At 48.8% G+C, this 21,457-nt stretch overlaps 1 protein-coding gene across 1 annotated transcript in view; it reads left to right on the top strand.

Annotated features, from left to right (window-relative positions):
* The first annotated feature begins 509 nt into the window (after positions 1-509).
* RASGEF1C (RasGEF domain family member 1C) overlaps positions 510-21,457 on the top strand; it is a 38,524-nt gene continuing 17,576 nt past the window's right edge. The window contains exons 1-5 of the mRNA XM_049648818.1: positions 510-698; positions 854-976; positions 2,186-2,323; positions 9,995-10,195; positions 11,301-11,375. Coding sequence (XP_049504775.1) covers positions 522-698; positions 854-976; positions 2,186-2,323; positions 9,995-10,195; positions 11,301-11,375 — 714 coding nt within the window. The 5' untranslated portion in view covers positions 510-521. The remainder of the gene's footprint in view (positions 699-853; positions 977-2,185; positions 2,324-9,994; positions 10,196-11,300; positions 11,376-21,457) is intronic.

Genomic DNA, 21,457 nt, shown 5'->3' on the forward strand with positions numbered 1-21,457 from the left:
CTTCAAGCACAGCAGGACGCAAGGCCCCACCCAAGGAACTCAGGAATGTGCCCACCTCCCTGGCTCCTTGTGGGGCCAAGATGGCCCAAATGGTGCCATTCTTGCCTGCTCAGGGACTCCAGGGGGAAGAGACTTCTGAGTACCACAGAAGTTCTGGGATTGCACATGAGCTCTCCAGTTTGGATCAGACCCATCCCTGAACTAATCGTCTTTGTGGCCAGGGGCAGGGGCAATATGCTAATTGTCCAAGTCTTATCAAAAGCAACCTTCATTGCTTTGGGGTAGGAGTGGAAGGGGTTAGTCCCTAAATGGCTTGGACCAAGAGTAGAGGGTGGTTGGTTCCTGAGGAGTGCTGTGCTGCGGGGCTAAGGATCCCTGGAAGGCCTCCCAGGAAGTGATCACTGGACTTGGGTGGACACCAAAGTGCCTGTAGGAGGCAGAGCCATGCAGCCAGGAGCCCAAAGGACCAGCAGGCCCCAGCTCAGGCGTGCCTCAACTTCTCCTTGTTATTGCAGGCAGGCATGCCCCGGACACTGAGCGCCTCCGACATGGTCACCCCAGGCAGCCTTGGCCCACCCCCCACGGAGCCCACGGATGGCGAGCAGGCCGGGCAGCCCCTCCTGGACGGAGCTCCCTCCTCAGCTTCCCTGGACACCCTCATCCAGCACCTGGTGCCCACGACTGACTACTACCCCGAGGTGGGTGGCCCACTCAGTGGGGAGGAGGGGCCTAAGAGTGGGCTTTCTTCCACCAGGCATGGGGAGACAGTAGGGCTGGGGCTGGGCTGGGGCCTGAGGGCACATCCCTGCCATGACTTGGGGAGCACATGCTGCCTTTCTCTTTGTCCCCCCAGAAAGCCTACATCTTCACCTTCCTTCTGAGCTCCCGCCTCTTCATCGAGCCCCGGGAGCTCCTGGCCCGGGTCTGCCACCTGTGCATTGAGCAGCAGCAGCTGGACCAGCCGGTGCTGGACAAGGTGAGGGGCAGGGCAGGGGCCCTCTGAGTACGCAGGCGCTCCCCTGACGTGTCCTCACACATCTGCATCTTGGAGTGGCAGTGAGTCCCCATTCTCCGGAGGAGAAGCCCACAGGGGTTTCTGACTTATCAGAGGACCAGAGACAGAGGGGACAAAGTCGCAACCTTTAACCAGGTACTGTTTTCCAATGCCCTATGGGAGCCCTTGGGCTTACACCAAGTCCAGACCCAGGCCCCCAGAGCCCCGTCAGTAGGACCCTTGCCATGTGGGATGGTTCTGCAGCCTCTACTGGGCTTCCTGCCCTCTGCACACTCTGTTCCAACCTTCTCTCCTCTGTGGGGTCCGCTGATGGCCTAGCCTTCTTGTGGTTCCCCACATCCGTCCCTGGCCAGATCCCGCGGGCTATGATTATTTATAGGTGTGTCGATCAGGCTCTGCTACTACAGTGATAGAAACCCACTTGCAACTGGCCTAAGACAAAGGGATTTACTGGCTCATGTAACTGCAAAGTCTCAAGTGCCTCTGGCTCCAGGGGCTCAAATGACCCGCATTGAAACGTGGTCTTTCTCCCTCCCACCCTCCGCCCTGTTTTCCTCTGTGCCAGCCTCACCCTTTCTCTGCACAGTGGCAGGTGGCCTCTGCTGCCCTAGGCTCACCATCTACTCTTACCAATTTGGGTGGAAAGAGCATGCCGCGTTCTAAATAGTTCCCAATAAAAGTCTCTATCTCATTGGCTTAGCTTAAACGCAGTGTCCATGTGTGAGCCAATCACTGTGCATGATGGGTGTGTACTGTGTTCTGATTGGCCAGCACTGAGCCGGTCCCATGCCACGAGGCCTGAAGCTAGGTAAGCTGCCACTGAACCCCAAGGACTGGGAATGAGTGAGAGGGGAAACCCCCAAAGCAAACTGAGATGTTATCACCAGAGGAAGGGAGACCATATGCCCGGCAGGCAAAAATAAGAGAGGACCCTGACTCAAAGGTGTGTCTGTCCCTGTCCCACGGTGGTCAGCCCCATCCCCATGTCGCATCCCTGTCACCTGACACAGAGAAGGCACGAGGCACACCTCCCTTGGCCACCAGCGCTGCTGCCTCGGTGGTCCAGACCCCAGCAGAGGATGCGCGGTGAGGGGCTGATGCAGCGGCTGATGTGGCCCCGCCTCCAGGCACCCTTCACCTGGCGCAGACGCTCCTTGGCTTGCCTTGCAGGCCCGGGTCCGGAAGTTTGGCCCAAAACTCCTCCAGTTGTTGGCCGAATGGACGGAGACATTCCCGCGGGACTTCCAGGAGGAGTCGACCATCGGGCACCTGAAGGACGTGATGGGCCGCATCGCCCCCTGTGACGAGGTGGGCAGGCCTAGCGCGAGTCCTACAACCCCGTCTGCACCCCTACATCCGGGACCTGAGCCCGTTCCTTGGGCCAACCTCAGGACCCTCATCTTCCCATCTGTACACTGTAGCTCCTCTAAAATCAGCCCCTTTCTGCCCCATCAGGAAATCAGGCCCTACAGAGCTGGCAGGGAAACCACGCCTCTGGTTCCAGGCGTCTCTTGACCTCGCTCCTGGCCTGTACTCATACATGGCATCAGATGGCAGGCGAGGAAGGACCCTCTCATAGGCTCTTGGGATCAGGCCCTTGGTCAGTGATCCATTAGGCTGACCTGGAGGGCCCTGGTAGTGGCAGAGGAGGAGAGAGCGCCCCCGTGTGGCCAAAACCTCATCCCAGGGTAAATGCTCTAGTGGCTTGGAAGGCAGCCAGTGTACTGGGCATCAGGTGCCTCCGCACCCCACACCCTGCCCTGTTCTCCCAGCCGCATTACTCTGGGGAAGACACTTAAAGGTAAAAGGAGGGCAAAAGTCCCCACCTCTAAGCAGAGTACAGAGAAGGGCCCGGCGAAGGGGATGGAGATCTCCTGGTACATTTAGAAGGGGCAGGTTTATCAGAATCTCCAGGATGATTCCGTGGCCAGCACTGATGTTGCTTTACCTAGGAGAGAACATTGGGGAGAATGCACGTCACTTGCCCTGGGAGGAGACTGCATGTGGCAAGCTGGTAGCTAGTCATGTGCCTCAAAGTGGGTCTGGACATGGCAGAACCAGGTGCTTGTGAAACAAAGGAAAACTAAATCAGGCTGGGCCATAAGAAGCCATAAGGTCCACGACCTAACTGAGGCTCAGAGAGGGAGGCCTTGCCTGTGGGTCACTTCACAGAGCAGACAAATGACTTAGCCATTCTGAGGGCTCAGTGAGATAAGTCATCTCTTCTTCCTCCCTCTCCTCCTCCTCCTTCTCCTCCTTCTCCTCCTCCTCTGCCTCCCCTAAGCCATCTGGGGATCCTGACACTTGGCTTAGGTTGCAGCAGGAAATAGGGTCAGAGAAAGCTCAATGATTGGATGAATCAGGAGGGTGGGCAGAAGCAGGGAGGGAGATGCTGGCTGACTGGCCGGATAGATAGTTGGCTACTTTGGTGAATGGGTGGAGGGGGAAGATAGATGTTTGGGTATTCTGATAGACAGATGGACTTTTGGTGTGAGCAGATGTGGAAAGGTTGATGGATAGATGGGGGGATGGATAGATGGATGGATGGGAAGTTTGGTGTGTGGGTAGGTGGATGGGTCTATGTGGGTGTGGGTGAGTGGATGGATGGATGAATATGGATAGATGGATGGATGGATAGCTGAATAATGGATGGGTGGATGAATTGGTGGATGGATGGATGGATGAATGGGTGGGTGAATAATGGATGGGTGGATAGATGGATAGGTGGATGGATGAATAAGGATGTATGGTTGGGTGAATGGATGAGTGAGTAAGGATGGATGGGTAGATGGGAGGATGGATGGATGGATGGATGGATGACTGGAAGGATGGCTGGGTGGGTGTGTGGATGGTTAGGTGGGTGGAAGTTTGGGTTAGGTGGGTAGGTGGATGAATGTATGGGTGGGAGGGTGAGTGGGTGAGTGTATGGAGGGATGTAGGAGTGGATGGATAAATGGATGGATGGATGGATGGATGGGTAGGTGGATGAGTGGCAAACATTAGGAAGGACAGAGGAAAGATAGATGAGTGAATTAATGGATCTGTTGGTAGGGGACTATATAAAAAGGGAGATGGGCAATAGCAGATGAGGGGAGAAGAGATGGATGGATGGATGGAGTGGAGGGTATGCAGGGGGATGAGAGCTCCCTCTCCCCAGGAGGCCTTCAGTAGAATGAGATCTAAATCATCGGTGGAACTATCCACCCTTGTCAGGCCTGCCTCTGCCATTGGTGAAGCCACTTCAAAGGCAGACCCTGCCATTCTGGCTACAGTGGTGGGGATGGGTGTAAGTCCCGGACTGGTTCCCTAGGGAAATAGGGCCCAAGTGCCAGCCCCCTGAGAAACTGCCAGGCCTGCCACCAGGGCTGTGCTGGGAAATCTTTTCTAACCACCCGTGGATGAGAATAACTGAGGCCTAGGAATGACTGTCAAGAGCAGTCATCCACCAGGTGGAGGTGTTTGGAGCAGAAATAATTCATTGCAGATGTTCTCATTCCCTGGCTTGGGATCCAGTTAGGTGTGCTGAGCAGTATGGGCTGGAACGAGGTTTTGTGGCCCCCTCCCCACCCGCCCAGGCCAGGGTGCTTCCATGTGTCTTTGAGATCCCCAAGTTGCCCTTACACAGGAGCAGCCCCTCCAAAGCAGATGTCCTCTACGTGCAACCTCCCCTCGCCTGGATGGGGCTATGGGTTGCTCCCTGCCCCCCAGCAGGGGCAAAGGCTGGGCTCAGAAAGGAGCTGGTGACCAGACTGATAAGGCAGGACCAGTAGAACTCTCAGAGCATGAGGTCTGGACCATACCATGTGAGCCCACATAGATCCAGGCTCAGAAACCACATCTGTGTGACCTCGGACAAGTTACTTCACCTCTCTGAGCTTCAGTTTGTTCATCAGCAAAAATACTGTTCCCACTACACAACTTTGCAGCAAAGAATCCCTGAAGTCACTTGTGTTCTTATTTTGGCACTTGGTAAATGTGAGCTGTGATGGGGAACAAATTATTTCCAAAATTCAGGCATATGGGGCTTATTTTTAACTTTTATGGAGTTGCTATTGTGGAACATTTCAAGCATACACAAACACAGAGAATAGTAACTGTGAACACCTGTGTATTTATCACCTAGGTTCAACAATGATCAACATTTTGCCAAATAGTTTCTTCTATCCCTTCACACACTTCCCCCTCCCTCCAAATTATTTTTTTAATGTTTATTATTTTTGAGAAAGAGAGCACAAGCAGGGGAGGGGCAGAGAGAGGGGGGGACAGAGGATCCGAAGCAGGGCCGACAGCAGACAGCCCCATGTGGGACTCGAATTCATGAACCGTGACATCATGACCCCAGCTGAAGTCGGATGCTTAACCAACTGAGCCACCCAGGTGCCGTCCATCCAAATTATTTTTAAACAAATTATAAACATTATATCTTTGGCTCCAAAAATATTTCAGCATCATCCTATAAAAGATTTCTCACATAGGAATACGATCAAATGATATAAAATGCCATGCATAAATCCATGAAATGAGCACGAGTGTTTTCAGAGCTATGTGTCTTTGGACAAGTTACTTAACCTCTCTGAGCCTTAAACTTCTTTCTATAATGAGGGAGCATGGTAAGGACTGTGACATAACAATGGAGCTCAGGGAAGAAGAGGAAACAGCACAGGGCCAGGACCAAGGAAGCTTTCCCACTAGTGGACTGTGAAAGGTGACACTTCTCTCTTATGAGCTGCCTCCTCTCCTGAACCCTCATGTCCCTCCCTGTACTGCCCACTGCCTCTCATTATCTGGGAACAAAAGGCCAGAGAGGAGCTGAAAAGGCTTTTCTCCATGACTGAACATGGAAGTCTTCCCAGCACCTGGCCCTTGCATTGAACCTGCTCAGGGCCACCCTGTGCTAGGGAGAGGACCCTGCCTTAGAGGGGCTTCCAGTGGGTTGGACTCAGCAGTTTTGGCTTAAGGAGGCCAGTGCTGAGGCTGAAGGAGAAGCCAGGGAAGGCCCCAAAGTCATAGCCCCAGTAAGGGAGACAGGACAGGAGGATCTTGGTGCCCTGGCCTCACCCATGGGGCCAACCACACAGGAAGCTGATACCATGGGCTCTCCGGGGGACTGACCTTGCTTTGCCATTCACACAACTGTCTGCTGGGCTGACCCACTGCCCCTGGAACCTCACCCGCACCCAAGGGCACAGGTATCAAAAAGCTGACATGGAGAACAAACTGGCAGCAGGTGCCAAGCTCCTGCCCATGCAAGGTGGGCCAAGCCCGTTGCAAGGCACCCTGGGCTGGCTCAGGTGGGATTTGCAAGAACTCCGAAGAACAGAGGCCCAGGGCTGTCCAGCCAGAGATGAGTTCTAACCATGAAAGTCCAAGAGGCACCTTGGAGAAACACAGCCTTCACTCTTGGACAACCTCTGCACTTGAAACCCAGCTCTGTGCACACAGCAGGTGGCTCTGTGGAAATGGATGGCATGCAGGAAAGCCACGTGTTCCGAAATGTGGATTCCTGACGGGGACAAGGACGACCTCAATATTGTCAGTGCTAGGTCTCTCTCAGCCTGCTCGGATGCACCTAGGGGATCTCTCAGCCTCTATCCACAAGGGTGTAGGAATCAGCGAGGAAATGAAGGGTAAATACCATCCCCATATTCCGAGGGGGTGCAGAAGATTCGGGAAAGAACCAACAGTAAGCTTGAGGCTAACACCACCAGATAAATTCTAAAGGACTGAGCTAACAGGAAAATGATAACCATTTGGAGTGAATATTGGTTCAGTACAAACAAGTCTTGCTAAATTACGTGCATGTTTTCAAAAATTTTTTAACACTTATTCATTTTTGAGAGACAGAGAGAGACAGAGTGCAAGCAGGGTAGCAGCAGAGAGAGAAGGAAACACAGAATCTGAAGCAGGCTCCAGGCTCTGAGCCGTCAGCACAGAGCCCAGCGCAGGGCTTGAACTCATGAACCGCAAGATCATGACCTGAGCAGAAGTCAGACGCATAACTAACAAAGCCACCCAGGCGCCCCTATGTGTGTATTTTTAAAATAGGGTAAGCACGTGGTTCTAGCAAACTAGAACGGATACGCTGCATCCTTGACTTCAGGAGGGCTCCGACATCTACATTGGAGAGGCCAACCAATGAGAAGCAGGTGAAGGCCACATTAATCCAATCAGCACGTGTGTGAGTCCCCGTGTCCTTCATGCTGAGGATGAGCAAAGAGTGACACAGTATTATCTTCATGGAGCTGATAGTCCAGAGAGAGGAGATACTCAATCCCCTGATCGAGGCTTGGCCGAGGGTTTGAAGGAAGCCTGGTGCTCTGAGGTCCCAAGGATAAGAGCATGCCAAGAGAGAGAAGGCTGCACAGGCCCTGCCGGGGGCAGGGAAGGGGTCAAGGGACGAAGGAGCTGCATGTGTCTGGAGCACTGAGAAGGCAGGCAGGGGCTGTGTGGAGGCCATCGAGCGTGAAGAGCCTGATTTCAGGACCCCCCAGTCCTGCGGGGTTTCTGTCTTTGCAAAGGCATGGAGGTATTTTAAAGAAGGGAGAGGCAGGGGTCAGATGTGCATTTTCGACAGACGGCTCTGGCTGCAGAGTGGAGTCTAGAGAGGCCAGCATGGATGCGGGGGGCCCTCTGAGGTCTCTTAGGACCACAGAGACAGAGCATGGAAATGTCAGAAAGCAAAATCAAGAGGGTTGGTGATAACCGGGAGGGATTTGAGGGAGAGGGTGGCTTGAGGATGGCTCCAGGCCTGCGTGCCTGACGGCAGTGCTCCAGTCACTGAGACAGGGTTGCAGTCAGAGGGGGCAGCTCTGGACAAGGTGAGGGTGACTTCCACTTACATGCATTGGGTCAAGGTGACCCCTGAGCCGTGATCTGATCTGGAGATCAGAGAAGTTGGATGTTGTCCACACACAAACACTAAGTGACACTCTAGACAGCGTATGACTGAGGGGAAGGGGAGGACCAGACGGAGATAGGGAGGACCACTCCCCCCACATACCCCGAAGGATGATGCAGACAAGCCTGCTGACAGCCTGAGGCAGGAGGAACTGGAGGCTGAGACAATGAGGCCAAGGCAGATGCCGCCTGAGAAAGGGCCCTGGGCTCTCCTGACAGGAGGTCCAGGGAGGCAGCAAGGGCCAGTCCGAAGGCTGACAGGAGTGGGTGACTAGTGGGGTGGGGTGGTGGAGGGGTGAGTGGGGAAGGAGGGAACATGATGACAGTGTGACCACTTAAATCTGAGTCTGAGTGAGGACAGAGATAGGGGGCCAGTGCAGGTATCGGGGCTCACAGGATGGACCCAACTCCCCATTTTCCCAGCACACAAATAAAGATCTGATAGGCAGCGTGCTGACCACACTTTTGGACCTGACACAGCTAGTCTGCAGGCAACCTCAGTTTATCCACATACTATCCAGCTAACCAGTGGGTCTGCCCACCATGACTCTGGAAGCAAGGCTTAGCGTTCGGGTTCAGTTAGGGTTGACAGCCTCCCATCCTGGTTCCCATGTCCTGAGGGCTCTGCCCATGACCGCTTGACAGAGAAGCACTTCCATGAGCACCAAGCGGATGCCATCTTGGTCTCCCAGAGCTCTGGGCACCACAACAATGCTGGGCCTCAACCGCCCCACCTGGAGCCCTGGCAGATTCAGTGTTGAGGCCTCCCTGTGCACACTCGGCCCAGCTTGCCAGATGCCCCACCTGCAAAATGCTGCTGGATTTGTGTGATTCAAAGCAGCATGAAGAAAGCACACTTCTTCTGTCTGAAATAACCTGGCAGCACTAGGGGCACCTGGGTGGCTCAGTCAGTTAAGGGTCCAAATTTGGCTCAGGTCATGATCTCACGGTTCACGAGTTAGAGCCCCACATCAAACTCTCTGCCATCAGTGCAGACAGCCTGCTTCAGATTCTATGTCTCCCTCTCTCTCTGCTCCTCCCCTGCCCGTGCTCACTCTCTCTCGCTCTCTTTCTCTCTCAAAAATAAACATCAAAAAAATTATGAAATTACCTGAAGTACTGATGACTGACCACCCATTATTCTCCCAGCCCTCTAGGCCCTCTGGGCACCCTGCCTGATGGCTCATCATGGCCAGGAGGCCAGGCCTCAGACACTCCCACCCAGGCTCCTCGGCCTGTGGGGGTTGAATCAACCTCTGGGGGGCCATTTGCTGACAAGTTCAGGGGCTCCTTCTGTGGATTACTGAGAAAACCCTTGGGAACAGTGGATGTCAGGCTTAGTAAACACAGCCAGTCTGATGGTGCCTTCCTTGGAAATAGGGGTCTCTGATGGGGGGGAAAAATCAATCTCCCTGTGGATGTGGGAGGGGAGGATGGGTGCCCCTCCAGGGTGGGGCCATGGCCTTTCTTCCCCAATCCAGGGCAGCCCAAAGCAAGAAGGCATCTGTCTGAGCTGAATGGTGAGACACTTTTGTCAGTACAGTCAGTAGTTATTAAAGGCCCACCGTGTGCCCAGAGCCAGGCCTAGCCCTGACAGCACAGAGGTGGCAACACGGGCTTCCCTGAGCCTGCCGAGCTGTCATTCTGGTGGGGCAGTAAACAACCCCGATCACCTCCCGCAGTGGCCCCATAGAGAAGTCACACGCAGCGACCTGGAGAAGTACTGTCGGGGCAGAGAAAGGACAGCATGGCTAGTCAGGAAGGCCACTCTGGGTCAGGAAAGAGGAGGGCCCCCAGTGGAGGGGCCCCCATTAAAGCCCAGCAAAAGGCCAGCACCTGCGGCATCTCCCTCCTCTCTCCCTGCCTCTGTCCCGCTGGCAGTGCACACCCCAGCCCAAAGAGGAGGGGCGGCCCTGGACCACGGTCACCCTCCCCGATGTGTGATCTTCCGGCTTCCACAGGAGGGGACGGGCGCAGGCACATCAAGCAACAGCTTGTCTCTGCCAGCCTGGAGCCCCAGACGCTGGACATGGGGAGATGGGTGTTCGGGCACGAGCCCCTCTCTTTCCGCCTCCTCTCCAGGCGTACCGGAAGACGATGCATCAACTCCTGCAGGCTCTGCACCAGAAGCTGGCAGCTCAGGGCCAGGGCCCGGAAGGCCTGCTGGGGGCCGACAAGCCCATCTCCTACAGGACCAAGCCACCAGCCTCCATCCACAGGGAGCTCCTCGGCGTCTGCAGTGACCCCTACACTCTGGCCCAGCAGCTGACCCACGTGGAGCTGGTGAGCAGGCCTGTGCCATCCTCTACCGGGACCCAGAGCCAGGAACAGCTGAGAACCAGCTGTCCCTGATCCCAACCCCCTTCCTCACCCTCCCCCCCTCCACCGCCCCACATTGTGTCAGCATAACCCAGGGCTTGGAGCCTGTCACAGCAGGGCCGGCCAGCGTCTCCAGGATTCCCTAGCTCTGGAACAGTCTCGCCACTCCAGCAGGAGGGCTGGATACACTCGGCCTGCCTGAGAGTCTGGGCCTGGGGCAGAGGACCCGGGTTCAAATACTGGCTCTGCTACCACCTGCTGTGTGATCTTCCACCAACTAGTGTCTTCCCTACCAGGGCCTAAGTTTCCCCAGCCAGGACTCACAGACACACTGTACCCACCCTAGCTTCCCAGAGGAGTCCATATAGGCCTTCCTGCTTGTGAAGGGGATACCCCAGCCTAGCCTCCAGCATGGTGGATTCCCTATAGAGGCAGAGGGTAAGGGGCCTGCCCCAGAGAGAGAGGGGGAGGTTGGGGGATAGGTTTCTTCTCTTTTAAACCTCCACCATTTATGGCCCCCTTACTGCTTTCTGGCATTAGACTCAACATGTGAGGTGCGCTGTTGTATTTTGTCTTCCCACCACCCTGCCCGGTAGGCACTGTTATTCTCCTCTTTGCACAAATGAGGAAACCAAGGTCCAGAGATGTTAAGTGACTTGCCAGAAGTCACACAGTAGAAGGGACAGAGCCGGGATTTAATTCTGACCCAGACCCCATGCTCTTAGCTACCAGGCCTCCCCTGGAGGGAGCTGGTCATTTCAATTACCCAGTTTTGAGCCTAGTTTCCTGGGTATCACACCCCCTATGGGGACATTGCTTCCTGCCCTCCATGAACCATGGCAGCCCCTGGGCATGGGAAAGGCAGGGCGCCTCCTTCAGGTTGGTTTTGAGCTCCGTGACAAATCAGTATAGGGGTTGTGGAGCCCTAGTGAGAAGGACAGGTGTCCAGAGACCCTTTTGGGTGGGCTGAGAGGGAGGGAGCCCACAGGAGCACCATGCCAGACCCCCAGTGCGCACCCTCTCCATACCTTCCCCCCTTTCCCGACTCCTCCTCTCCCTTCTGGTGCAGGAACGCCTACGACACATCGGGCCTGAGGAGTTTGTCCAGGCTTTTGTGAACAAGGATCCTTTGGCCAGCACAAAGGTAGAAGGCCCTTGGACGGCTGTCCCAGCAGCATCCGCCCCCCCCCCCACTGGTCCCTCTGGGGAATGTCACGAGTGTCAGCAGGAGCTTCGGAGGAGCCCAGAGTAGAGCAGATGGGCTTGGAGGGGCTGTGTCCACTCCACCTGTGTCCCTCCAGCTTGCCACCCAGCCCAAGGGCCTCGAACCCCGACAGTCCCTGAGTCCTGGGGAAGCCAGCTGGTCACCTACCCAGGGAGGGTGGAGGGAAGGGGCAGAGCCAAGGCCCTGGGTGAGAAGGAAAGTGGAGGGGCACCAGATGCTCTCCAAGACCCCCATGCTCTCCCTGCGCGTTTCGGTGGGCACTGGTGCCCTCCAGTGGCCACCCGGGGTAGTGCGTGCTAGTGCCCACTGCCCAAGAAAGGTAAACGTGTGCTCTCCCCTCTAAGTGGTGCAGTGGCCCCTGGGACTTGCGCTACAGACAGCATCTGCACACCGGATCTCGGGTTTGCCCCTCCTCCCTCAGAGCCCAACCAGCAGGGTGCTTGGTGCTTATCAACCGGGTTCAATTCTAATCAGAACTGGAAACACTGTTGTCTTCTGCCCTCTGACCTAATAAAAGAAGAGCAACTAAATATGAATGCCTTTTCACCTCTCAGATAAGCAAAGATTAAACGTTGTGGGTGTGTAGGGAAAGGGACACCCTCACATACGTCTGGTAGGGGGTGAAATTGGCATGATCGCTTTAGGGAGCCACTTGGCAATCACACCAACACTTAACATGTACACCCTTGACCTCAACTTCCCATGCCTCATAACTTATCCTACAGATGTACACACCCATGTACACAAAGATGTATGCGTTAAGATATTTGGGATACACTGTGGCTATTATGGCCAAAGGCCGGAAGCGAACTACCTTATGGGGGCTGGATTACATCACGGTACCTCCACACATGGAATGCTGTGCGACCCTTACAAAGAATAAGAACAACTGGAAGTATAGAATAATCCCCCAGATCCGCTGTAGAAACAAAAAGCAAGAGCAAAGAGAGTGACAAAGAGGATGTGACCATTCATGTGACAACAAAAAGGAAGGTTCATGATACATGTCTGCTTGCACAGCACATGCATGTAGACGATCTCTAGGAAAACCAGAGGGGTGTCGGGGGGCGGGCGGGCGGAGTAGGAAGGAGACTTTGCCACTCGTAGCAGATTGTTTTTTACATTTGGGTTTGGGTTTGGGTTTTTGGCCATATCCAAGTATCACTTTTTTATTGTGAACCACGTCAAGATTGCAGTGACCTCTCTTTACCCACTCTATGGTAGAGGAACGTGTGTGGTCTTTCCAGCCTCCTGCTAGTATAGATCCTGCTGCTACGAACACTTACAAGTTTTCATATACATCAGGGCATATTTTTCTAGGGCATCAATTCTCAAATGACTTGGTCTTACGGCCTTTTTTATACTCTTAAAAAGTATGAAGGACCCCAAAGAACTTTTGATTATGGAGATTATATCTACCGATATTCATCATATTAGCCATTAAAACCAGTAAATTTTAGGGGCACCTGGGTGGTTCGGTCGGGTAAGCGGATGGTTCTTGATTTTAGCTCAGGTCATGATTTCATGGTTTCTGAGATAGAGCCCCTAATCGGGCTCTGCGCTGACAACGTGGAGCCTGCTTGAGATTCTTTCTCTCCCTCTCTCTCTGCCCCTCCCCTGCTCATGCTCACTCTCTCTCTCAAAATAAATAAACCTTAAAAAAAAACTGGTAACTTTTAGAGATATTTATTTATTCAAATTAGCAATAACAACCTAGTATAGGTTCACATAAGTTTAACTAGATTTTCCGAAGTAAAAAAAAATTGAGAACAGTGACGTTGTTTTATAGTATTTTTACAAATCTCAATAATGACCAACATAACTAAAAGACAGCTGTATTCTCTTATCTGCTTCTGCATTCAATCTCCTAACACATTCGCTCCACATTATTTTGGTTGAAAATCCAACCTCCCACAAATATGTAGTTGGAAAAGGGAATGGTATTTTAAGCCTTTTCAGATAATTGTGAATATTTTTCCTTGATACTATGCTAAAAACTCAGCAGGTGGTAGTTTTTTAAGATTAATTGCAATTTGGAATCTGAAAATATATCCATGGACTTTCTGCACTCTATTATATTGAAATCTATTGATTCGTCTTGCATCCGAAATGTATCTTTTGCTCATGCATGATTTTATAACATCATATGTTGGTCATTTGGAAAATAGGAGTTGACTGAATCAGGCAGATCTTCCAAATGTTGGTACCTTTCATCATACAATATTTTTTAAATCCTTTTTTTTCTTTAAAGTTTATTTAGAGAGAGGGAGGTGGGCAGAGAGAGAGGGAGAGAGAGAGAGAATCCCAACCGGCACTGTGCTGTCAGCTCAAAGCCCAACCTGGGGCTCAAACCCATGAACCATTGATCATGACCTGAGCCAAAGTCAGACACTTAATGGACAGAGCCACCCACACACCCCTCATCATACAATATTTTAAAATCATATCCATTGATATCACTACTGATCTCATCCTTCCAAAACAGCCCTTGAGTATTGGAAAACTGTCAAGGTCACAGAGACAGATACATGTTTTACAAGTTCCAAACCTTCTCTTAAAAACTTGAATTTTATCATTGGCAACAAATACTATCAATTGCTTCCTTGAAGTGACAGACTCATCTTGTTGATTTTCAAGAAAATATTAGCCAAATACTGAAGTCTGAAAAACCATAGTTGGTCAGTCCTTCTTTTGAGTAAAAATGGTGTCTCCTGAGAAAAGTGGCCAGTTCTTCTCACAAGCCAATCACACCAGTGCTTTTCCTCAAGACCTGAATTCTGTATTCATCAGAAGTGTTTTGTGTTTAGTCACTTAAAACACCAAAAAGAGGGGCACCTGGGTGGCTCAGTCATTAAGCATCCAACTTCGGCTCAGGTCATGATCTCACAGTGTGTGCGTTTGAACCCCGTGTTGGGCTCTGTGCTGACAGCTTGGAGCCTGGAACCTGCTTTGGATCCTGTGTCTCCCTCTCTTTCCACCCCTCCCCCACTCATGTTTTGTCTCTCTCTCTCTCTCTCTCTCTCTCTCTCTCAAAAATAATTTAAAAGATAAAAATAAATTTTTTAATTAAAAAAAATACCCAAAAGATGTGTACACAAGGATGGAGATTTAATAAAATTGAAATGTTTGCCTCCTCAAGGACATTCTGAAGTCACACTCACTTCTTTGACCTCGAACATGTGATAGTGAGGAACACAATGACCACTGATTATGGCTTGGTGACTCTGCCTTGCTTCGGGCTAAGAAGGAAGCCATTTTACACGATTTTCTTTTACACATCAGTGCAAATGTCAACACAATGAAAAGACAATGACATTGTATGAATATGAAAATAGTTGTGCCCTAGGCTCCACAATATACCTAGGACAGAAAGCACTGTGTCACAAGCTGGGCCCATGGCCAGCCTTACCAGGCGATGCCCATTCACGCTACCGGCAGGGAGGCATTCTTGCTTCACACCCTCACTGACACGTGAAACTGTCCCACCTTTTTTTTTTTAATGCTTATTTATTTATTTTTGACAGAGACAGAGAAATCAGGGGCGGAACAGAGAGAGAGGGACACAGAGAACCCCAAGCAGGCTCCCTGCTGTCAGCGCGGAGCCCGATGTGGGATTCAAAACTACAAGTTGTGAGATCATGACCTGAGCAGAAACCAAGAGTCGGATGCTTAACTGGCTGAGCCACCCAGGCGCCCCTCAAATTGTCAGACTTTTAAATGTCAAGCTATTAAGCGGAACATCTTTTCATGTGTTTTGGACATTCTTGTTTTCTATGAAATGCCAGTTTCCTTTTGGTGATTTGGCTTTTTCTTAAGGATTATCAAGAGCTTTTTTTTTTTTTTAATGAGTTGTTTTGTTTTTGTTTTTTTTAAATATGTAGTAGGTGATTATTTTTTGTCAGTTAGGTTTTGGGGAGGTAGTAAAGAAATCCTTCCCTACTCCCTACCCGGGTCATGAAGATAATCTCCAATGTTTTCCTCTAGAAGTTTTAAAACTTTTGCCCTTCACATTTAAGTCTTGGATTTGAAATCCACTCTGTGGCTATGGATTGAGGTGGGGATCCATGTTCATGGTTTTCCACACAAATAGCAATTGTTCCTACACCATAATTTATGGATTGCCTTGCCCACCAATATGCCCAGACAGTTCTGTCACTATCATGTGTCAGGTTTCCACACATGTGTAGATCCGTTCCTGGACTGTCTCTTCTGTTCCCCTGGTCAATTTTTCTATCTCTGTGTCAATATACACAGTCTTCATTTTTTTTTAATTTTTTTTTAACATTTATTTATTTTTGAGACAGAGAGAGAGCATGAACAGGGGAGGGTCAGAGAAAGAGGGAGACACAGAATCTGAAACAGGCTGCAGGCTCTGAGCTGTCAGCACAGAGCCCGACGCGGGGCTCGAACCCACGGACCACGAGATCATGACCTGACCCGAAGTCGGACGCTTAACCGACTGAGCCACCCAGACGCCCCTACATAGTCTTCATTTTTATAGTTGTATGATCAGTCTCGCTGTCTAGTGAAGTAAATTCTCCTGTTCTTCTTTAGGGGTGGCTTGGCTGTTCTTGGCCCTTTGTTTTTCTTTTTTCTTTTTTTAAGTTTTATTTATTTATTTTGAGAGAGTGTGTGTGTGCATACATGCAAGTGGGAGAGGGGCAGAGAGAGAGGGAGAGAATCCCAAGCAGACTCTGCACTGTCAGCAGAGCCCGACATGGGGGCTTGAATTCAAATTGAGAGATCATGACCTGAGCTGAAATCAAGAGTCGGGTGCTTAACCGACGGAGCCACCCAGGTGCCCTTGCCTTCTGTTTTTCTGTTTGACTTTTTACATCCTTTGTCAAATTCAATGAAAAATCCTACTGTGATTTTGTTAAGATATATGACATGTGGACCAGTTTGGGAAGAATTATCATCTTCATGATAATAAGTCCTCCAATCCATACAAATGGTGAGTCCCTCCATTTACTTAGATCTACTCTGTAATACCTTTCTTTTTTTTTTAATGTTTATTTATTTTTGAGAGAGAGACAGAGCATGAGTGGGGAAGGGGCAGAGAAAGGGAGACACAGAATCTGAAGCAGGCTCCAGGCTCTGAGCTGTCAGCACAGAGTTCGATGCGGGACTCAAACCTATGAGCCATGAGGTCATGACCTGAGCCAAAGGCAGATGCTTAAACTACTGAGCCCCTCAGGCGCCCCTCTGTAATACCTTTCTAATGCTTTATAACTTTCTCCATAAAAATATTAAACAGATTTTGTTAGACTTTTTTCCTCTGAGTACTTTATGCATATTTTTTTATCATTTATTTTTGAGAGACAGAGAGCATGAGCAGGGGAGGGGCAGAGAGAGAGGGAGAAAGAGAATCCCAAGCAGGCTCTGCAGTGTCAGCACAGAGCCCAACATGGGACTTGAACTCATGAACCATGAGATCATGACCTGTGCTGAAGTTGGACGCTTAACCGAGTCACCCAGGCACCACTCCAATCCTTATTCTTTTTATTTCTATGGTATCCATACAAAGAATCCTCACTGATAGGAAATGGACATGACAGACGGATCCTAGTTTTTAAAACTCTGAAATGTTGGGATTATTAGTTACTGCAGAATAGCCCTGCTAATTCTGACTAATAAGAATTTCTCTTTCTTGCTTATTATGCTAACTAGGACCTCTGGTAAAATGCTAAATAGAAGTGTTGCTACCCAGCATCCTTCTTTTGTCCTGATTTTAAACAGAATGCTTTTAACAGGTCACAATAGAGTATGGTGTTTACTATAAGATCATTTTTTTAGATGTCCCTTATCAGCTTAAGGCAGTATCCTGGTCCTACTTGGCAGAGAGTTCTTATCATGAATGGTTGTTGTATTTTATTGACTACTCTTTCTTTTTTTTAAAAATGTTTTTTAAGTTTATTTATTTATTTTGAGAAAGACACAGAGAGCATGAGCTGGGGAGGGGCAGAGAGGAAAGAGAGAATCCCAAGTAGGCTCTGCAGAGCCAGTGCAGAGCCTGACATGGGGCTTGAACTCACAAAACCATGAGATCATGACCTGAGCCGAAATTAAGAGTCAGACGCTTAACCGACTGAGCCACCCAGGTGCCCCTCTCAACTACTTTTTCTGGATCGATTGACCCTAGGTTCTCTTCTCTTTTAAACTGTTAAGTGATTATTTATACAGTAGTCTCCCTCTTTATCCACAGGGTATATACTCCAAAACCCCAGTGGATGCCTGAAACCACGGATGGTACTGAACTCTATACTATGTTTTTTCCTATACATACATACTTATAATGAAGTTTATAAATCAGGCACAGTAAGAGATAACAATAATCAAATAGATCAATTATAATAACATACTATAACAAAAGTTGTGTGAATGTGGTCTCTCTCTCTCAAAATATCTTATTACACTGCACTCACCCTTCTTGTGATGATGTGAGATGATAAAATGCCTACGTGAAGAGATGAAGGGAAGTGAATGATGTAGGCACAATGACGTGGTGTTAGGCTACTGCTGACCTTCTGTCAGAAGGAGGATCATCTTGCTTCCAGACCTTGCTCGATGGCAGGTAATTGAAACCACAGAAAACAAACCACAGATAAGAGGGGAACTACTTACTGTATTAGTTGTTTTTTTTTTTCCAATGTGGAGCCCCCCCTCCTTGCATTTCTGGGATATATGAAATTGGGTCGTGATCGTTATCTTTTTTGTACATCCTAAGATTCCGTTTGCTCTTGTTTTGTTTAGGATTTTTGCAGCTATAATCATGAGATGGTCTTGTTATTTTCCTGCCTGCCCCTCTTCTTTTCTAGTCTTTATTTTCTCTTTCCCTGTTCTCTCTTCTGTATAAAAGACTGAATTTCCTCCTCCTGGATCATTGGGCTAGAATTTGCCAGCGAAACCATGTGGGCCTGCTATTTCCATTTAGGGAAGACTTTCATGTACTGACTCAAGATTTTCCTTGTTTGTTTTAAACAAACAAGTCATACTCACCTCTAATATTCTCTGTATTTACATCCGTCCTTGTTCCGTCATCCCTCTGGCTAAGTGTTCGTCAATTTTGTTAGCCTTTTCAAGTAAAGAGCTTCTAGCTTCCTTGATCCTATGTGTTGCATCTTTCTTTACTATTTCATTTTTTTCTCTAATCTTTATTATTTCCCTCCATCTACTTTAAAGAAAGTAGAAATCCAAAAATCCAGAAAGCTTTGGATTCTTTCTTTTTCCTTTTCTAATTATTTTTTATTGTTGGATATTCAGCCTGTTGTTATCGTTTCTTCTTTTTTTCTTTTTGAGAGACAGAGCACACGTGTGCAAGCCTGAGTGGGGGAGGGGCAGGGAGAGAGAATCCTAAATAGGCTTCCTGCTCAGCATGGAGCCTGACGCAGGGCTCAATCTCACAACACAAGATCATAACGCAAGCCAAAATCAAGAGTCAGACACCCGACCAGCTGAGCCACCCAGGAGCCCCTGTTCTAATAAAAGCATGAAAGACTATCCATTTCTTTCTAAATATATTTTTTGTTTGCATCCTCCACATTTTGTTTTTCAACATTTTCGTTCTTGTTTTAATTTCCGTGACGATTTCATCTTTGACCCATAGATCATTTTAAAATGTGTTTTTAGATTTCCAACTATTTGAAAAGAATGCACATTCTCATAGGTTGGAGGGTAGACAGGCTTCCATATCTGTCCATTACTTCAACTATGTAAATTGTGTTGCTCAAATTTATATTTATACTGTCTTGTTTGTCTCCATAATCTGTGGAGTACTGCCAATGTGTGAAAATCTTCCACTGTGGCAAGAAGATGTGATTTCTCCCTATAAAGAGGTTTACTTTCTGACTGCATTTGCCTTTATATTTTGAAGCTATGTTGTTAGGCGCAAGCAAGTTTGGACTTGTGACATACCCTCAATTGATCAAACTTTTACCATTATGTGGTTACCCTTTAATCTTCTCTGATGCTTTTTGCCCTAGAGTCTTTTTTTCCTGCCTTAAAATCTATTTTGTCTAATATTAGTACAGCTATGTGATATTTTTTATATATATTTTTCCATTTTTTTAACTTATATCTTTGGATTTGGGTGTCCCACTTGAAATATCAAGTAGCTGGGGTTTTAAAATTACAGCAATTGGGACAACTGACTGGCTCAGTTGGTTGAGCATCCAACTCTTGATTTCTTCTGGTCATGGGATCAAGCCCCGAGTCAGGGTCTGCACTGAGTGCAGAGCCTGCTTAAAATTCTGTCTCTCGGGGCATCTGGGTGGCTCAGTCTGTTAAGGATCCAACTCTTGATTTCAGCTCAGGTCATGATCTCATGGTTCATGGTGGGATTGAGCTCCACATCAGGCTCTGCACTGACAGCATGGAGCCTGCTTGGAGTTCTCTCTCCTTCTCTCTCTGTGCCCCTCCCCCTCTCAAAATAAACAAACATTAAAAAAAAATGATTCTGGGCACCTGTATGGCTCCGTTGGTTAAAGCATCTGATTTCAGCTCAGGTCATGATCTCATGCTCAAGAGAGCCAGGTGTGGGACTCTGTGCTGATAGCTCAGAGCCTGGAGCCTGCTTTGGATTCTGTGTCTCTGTCTCTCTCTGCCCCTTCCCTGCTCATGCTCTCTCTCTCTCAAAAATAAATAAACCAAAAGAAAAAAATTCTCTCTCTCTCTCTCCCTCTGCCCCTCTCCTCTGCTCGTGCACACACACACACACACACACTGAAAAATAAAATAAAATAAAGTAAAATAAAATAATATAAAATAAAAAAACAGCAATTATAATTACTGATATATATGGATCAGGTTTTACCACTTTCTGTGCACCTTTGACTTGTCTTCCCAACTCTTCCCTGTCTTTTTTCCTCTTTTCTTTACTTCTTTTGGATTAATAGATCCCCAATTCCATCTCCCCCTCTACTTATTGAAAGTCACCCTGGCAATTTCAACATGAATATTTAAGTTAAGTTAAATCTTTTAAACTTCAGTACATTTATACAGCTGAATATTCCACATCAATCGAAAAATTATGTTTCCAAGGGATATTTTATGACACATGAAAAGGTTCATGTGGAAAAATACGGAAGCATATATACAGTTATGTGCAGATAGATACATACAGTTGACTCTCATAATTTAACATAATTATATCCATGAAGTTGTCGTGAACACAGAATTAGCAAATGCCACTGCTCCCAAGGGAAATACAGGGGTAAGTTCCTTGCAAGCCTCCCACCACATTTGCATCGACCAGCCAATACATAACTTTGCATTGTGCGTGTTTCTGTTCAAAGACACCGTATTTAACATATATTGTTCTTCCAATAACATTGAACTCATGATTCATGTCTGAGTGCAGCTTATCTAACACGTATTTTCTCGTTAGGGCACATCACAACCTTCATGTGCTCAGGAACTGTAGCACTGTGCTTGGAGCCACGTTAAGCAGGGAACTCACCATCACACTGAACAGACCACAAAAAAAAAAAAGGACAGTTTCTTCACAGTAGGGGAGCTGAAACGAGAAGGCAGGGTGTCAGCTCAACCTCTGCTGGGAACAAAAAGGCACTTTGAGTGACTCAAATATTTTTTTTAATGTTTATTTGTTTTTCAGAGAGACAGAGAGCATGAGCAGGGGAGGGGCAGAGAGAGAGGGAGACACAGAATCTGAAGCAGGCTCCAGGCTCTGAGCTGTCAGCACCAAGCCCAATGTGGGGCTCGAACCCATGAACCGTGAGATTGTGACCTGAGCCAAAGTCGGGTGCTTAACTGACTGAGCCACCTAGGCACCCCACGTGACTCAAATTTTTTGCCACTCTGCACATATCCATGAATGACAGCAAGTGACAGTGACATGAGTAGCGATTTGGGGCTACAAATACGTTTTTAGGAAGCAGACAGATTCACAAAGACAGAATCCATGAAAAATGACAATCAGATGTGGGGGAGCTATGCATATATATATATATATATATATCATATTAACTTACATCTTTGAGTAT

This window comes from Panthera uncia, assembly GCF_023721935.1.
Source record: "Panthera uncia isolate 11264 chromosome A1 unlocalized genomic scaffold, Puncia_PCG_1.0 HiC_scaffold_17, whole genome shotgun sequence".
Taxonomy (NCBI): domain Eukaryota; kingdom Metazoa; phylum Chordata; class Mammalia; order Carnivora; family Felidae; genus Panthera; species Panthera uncia.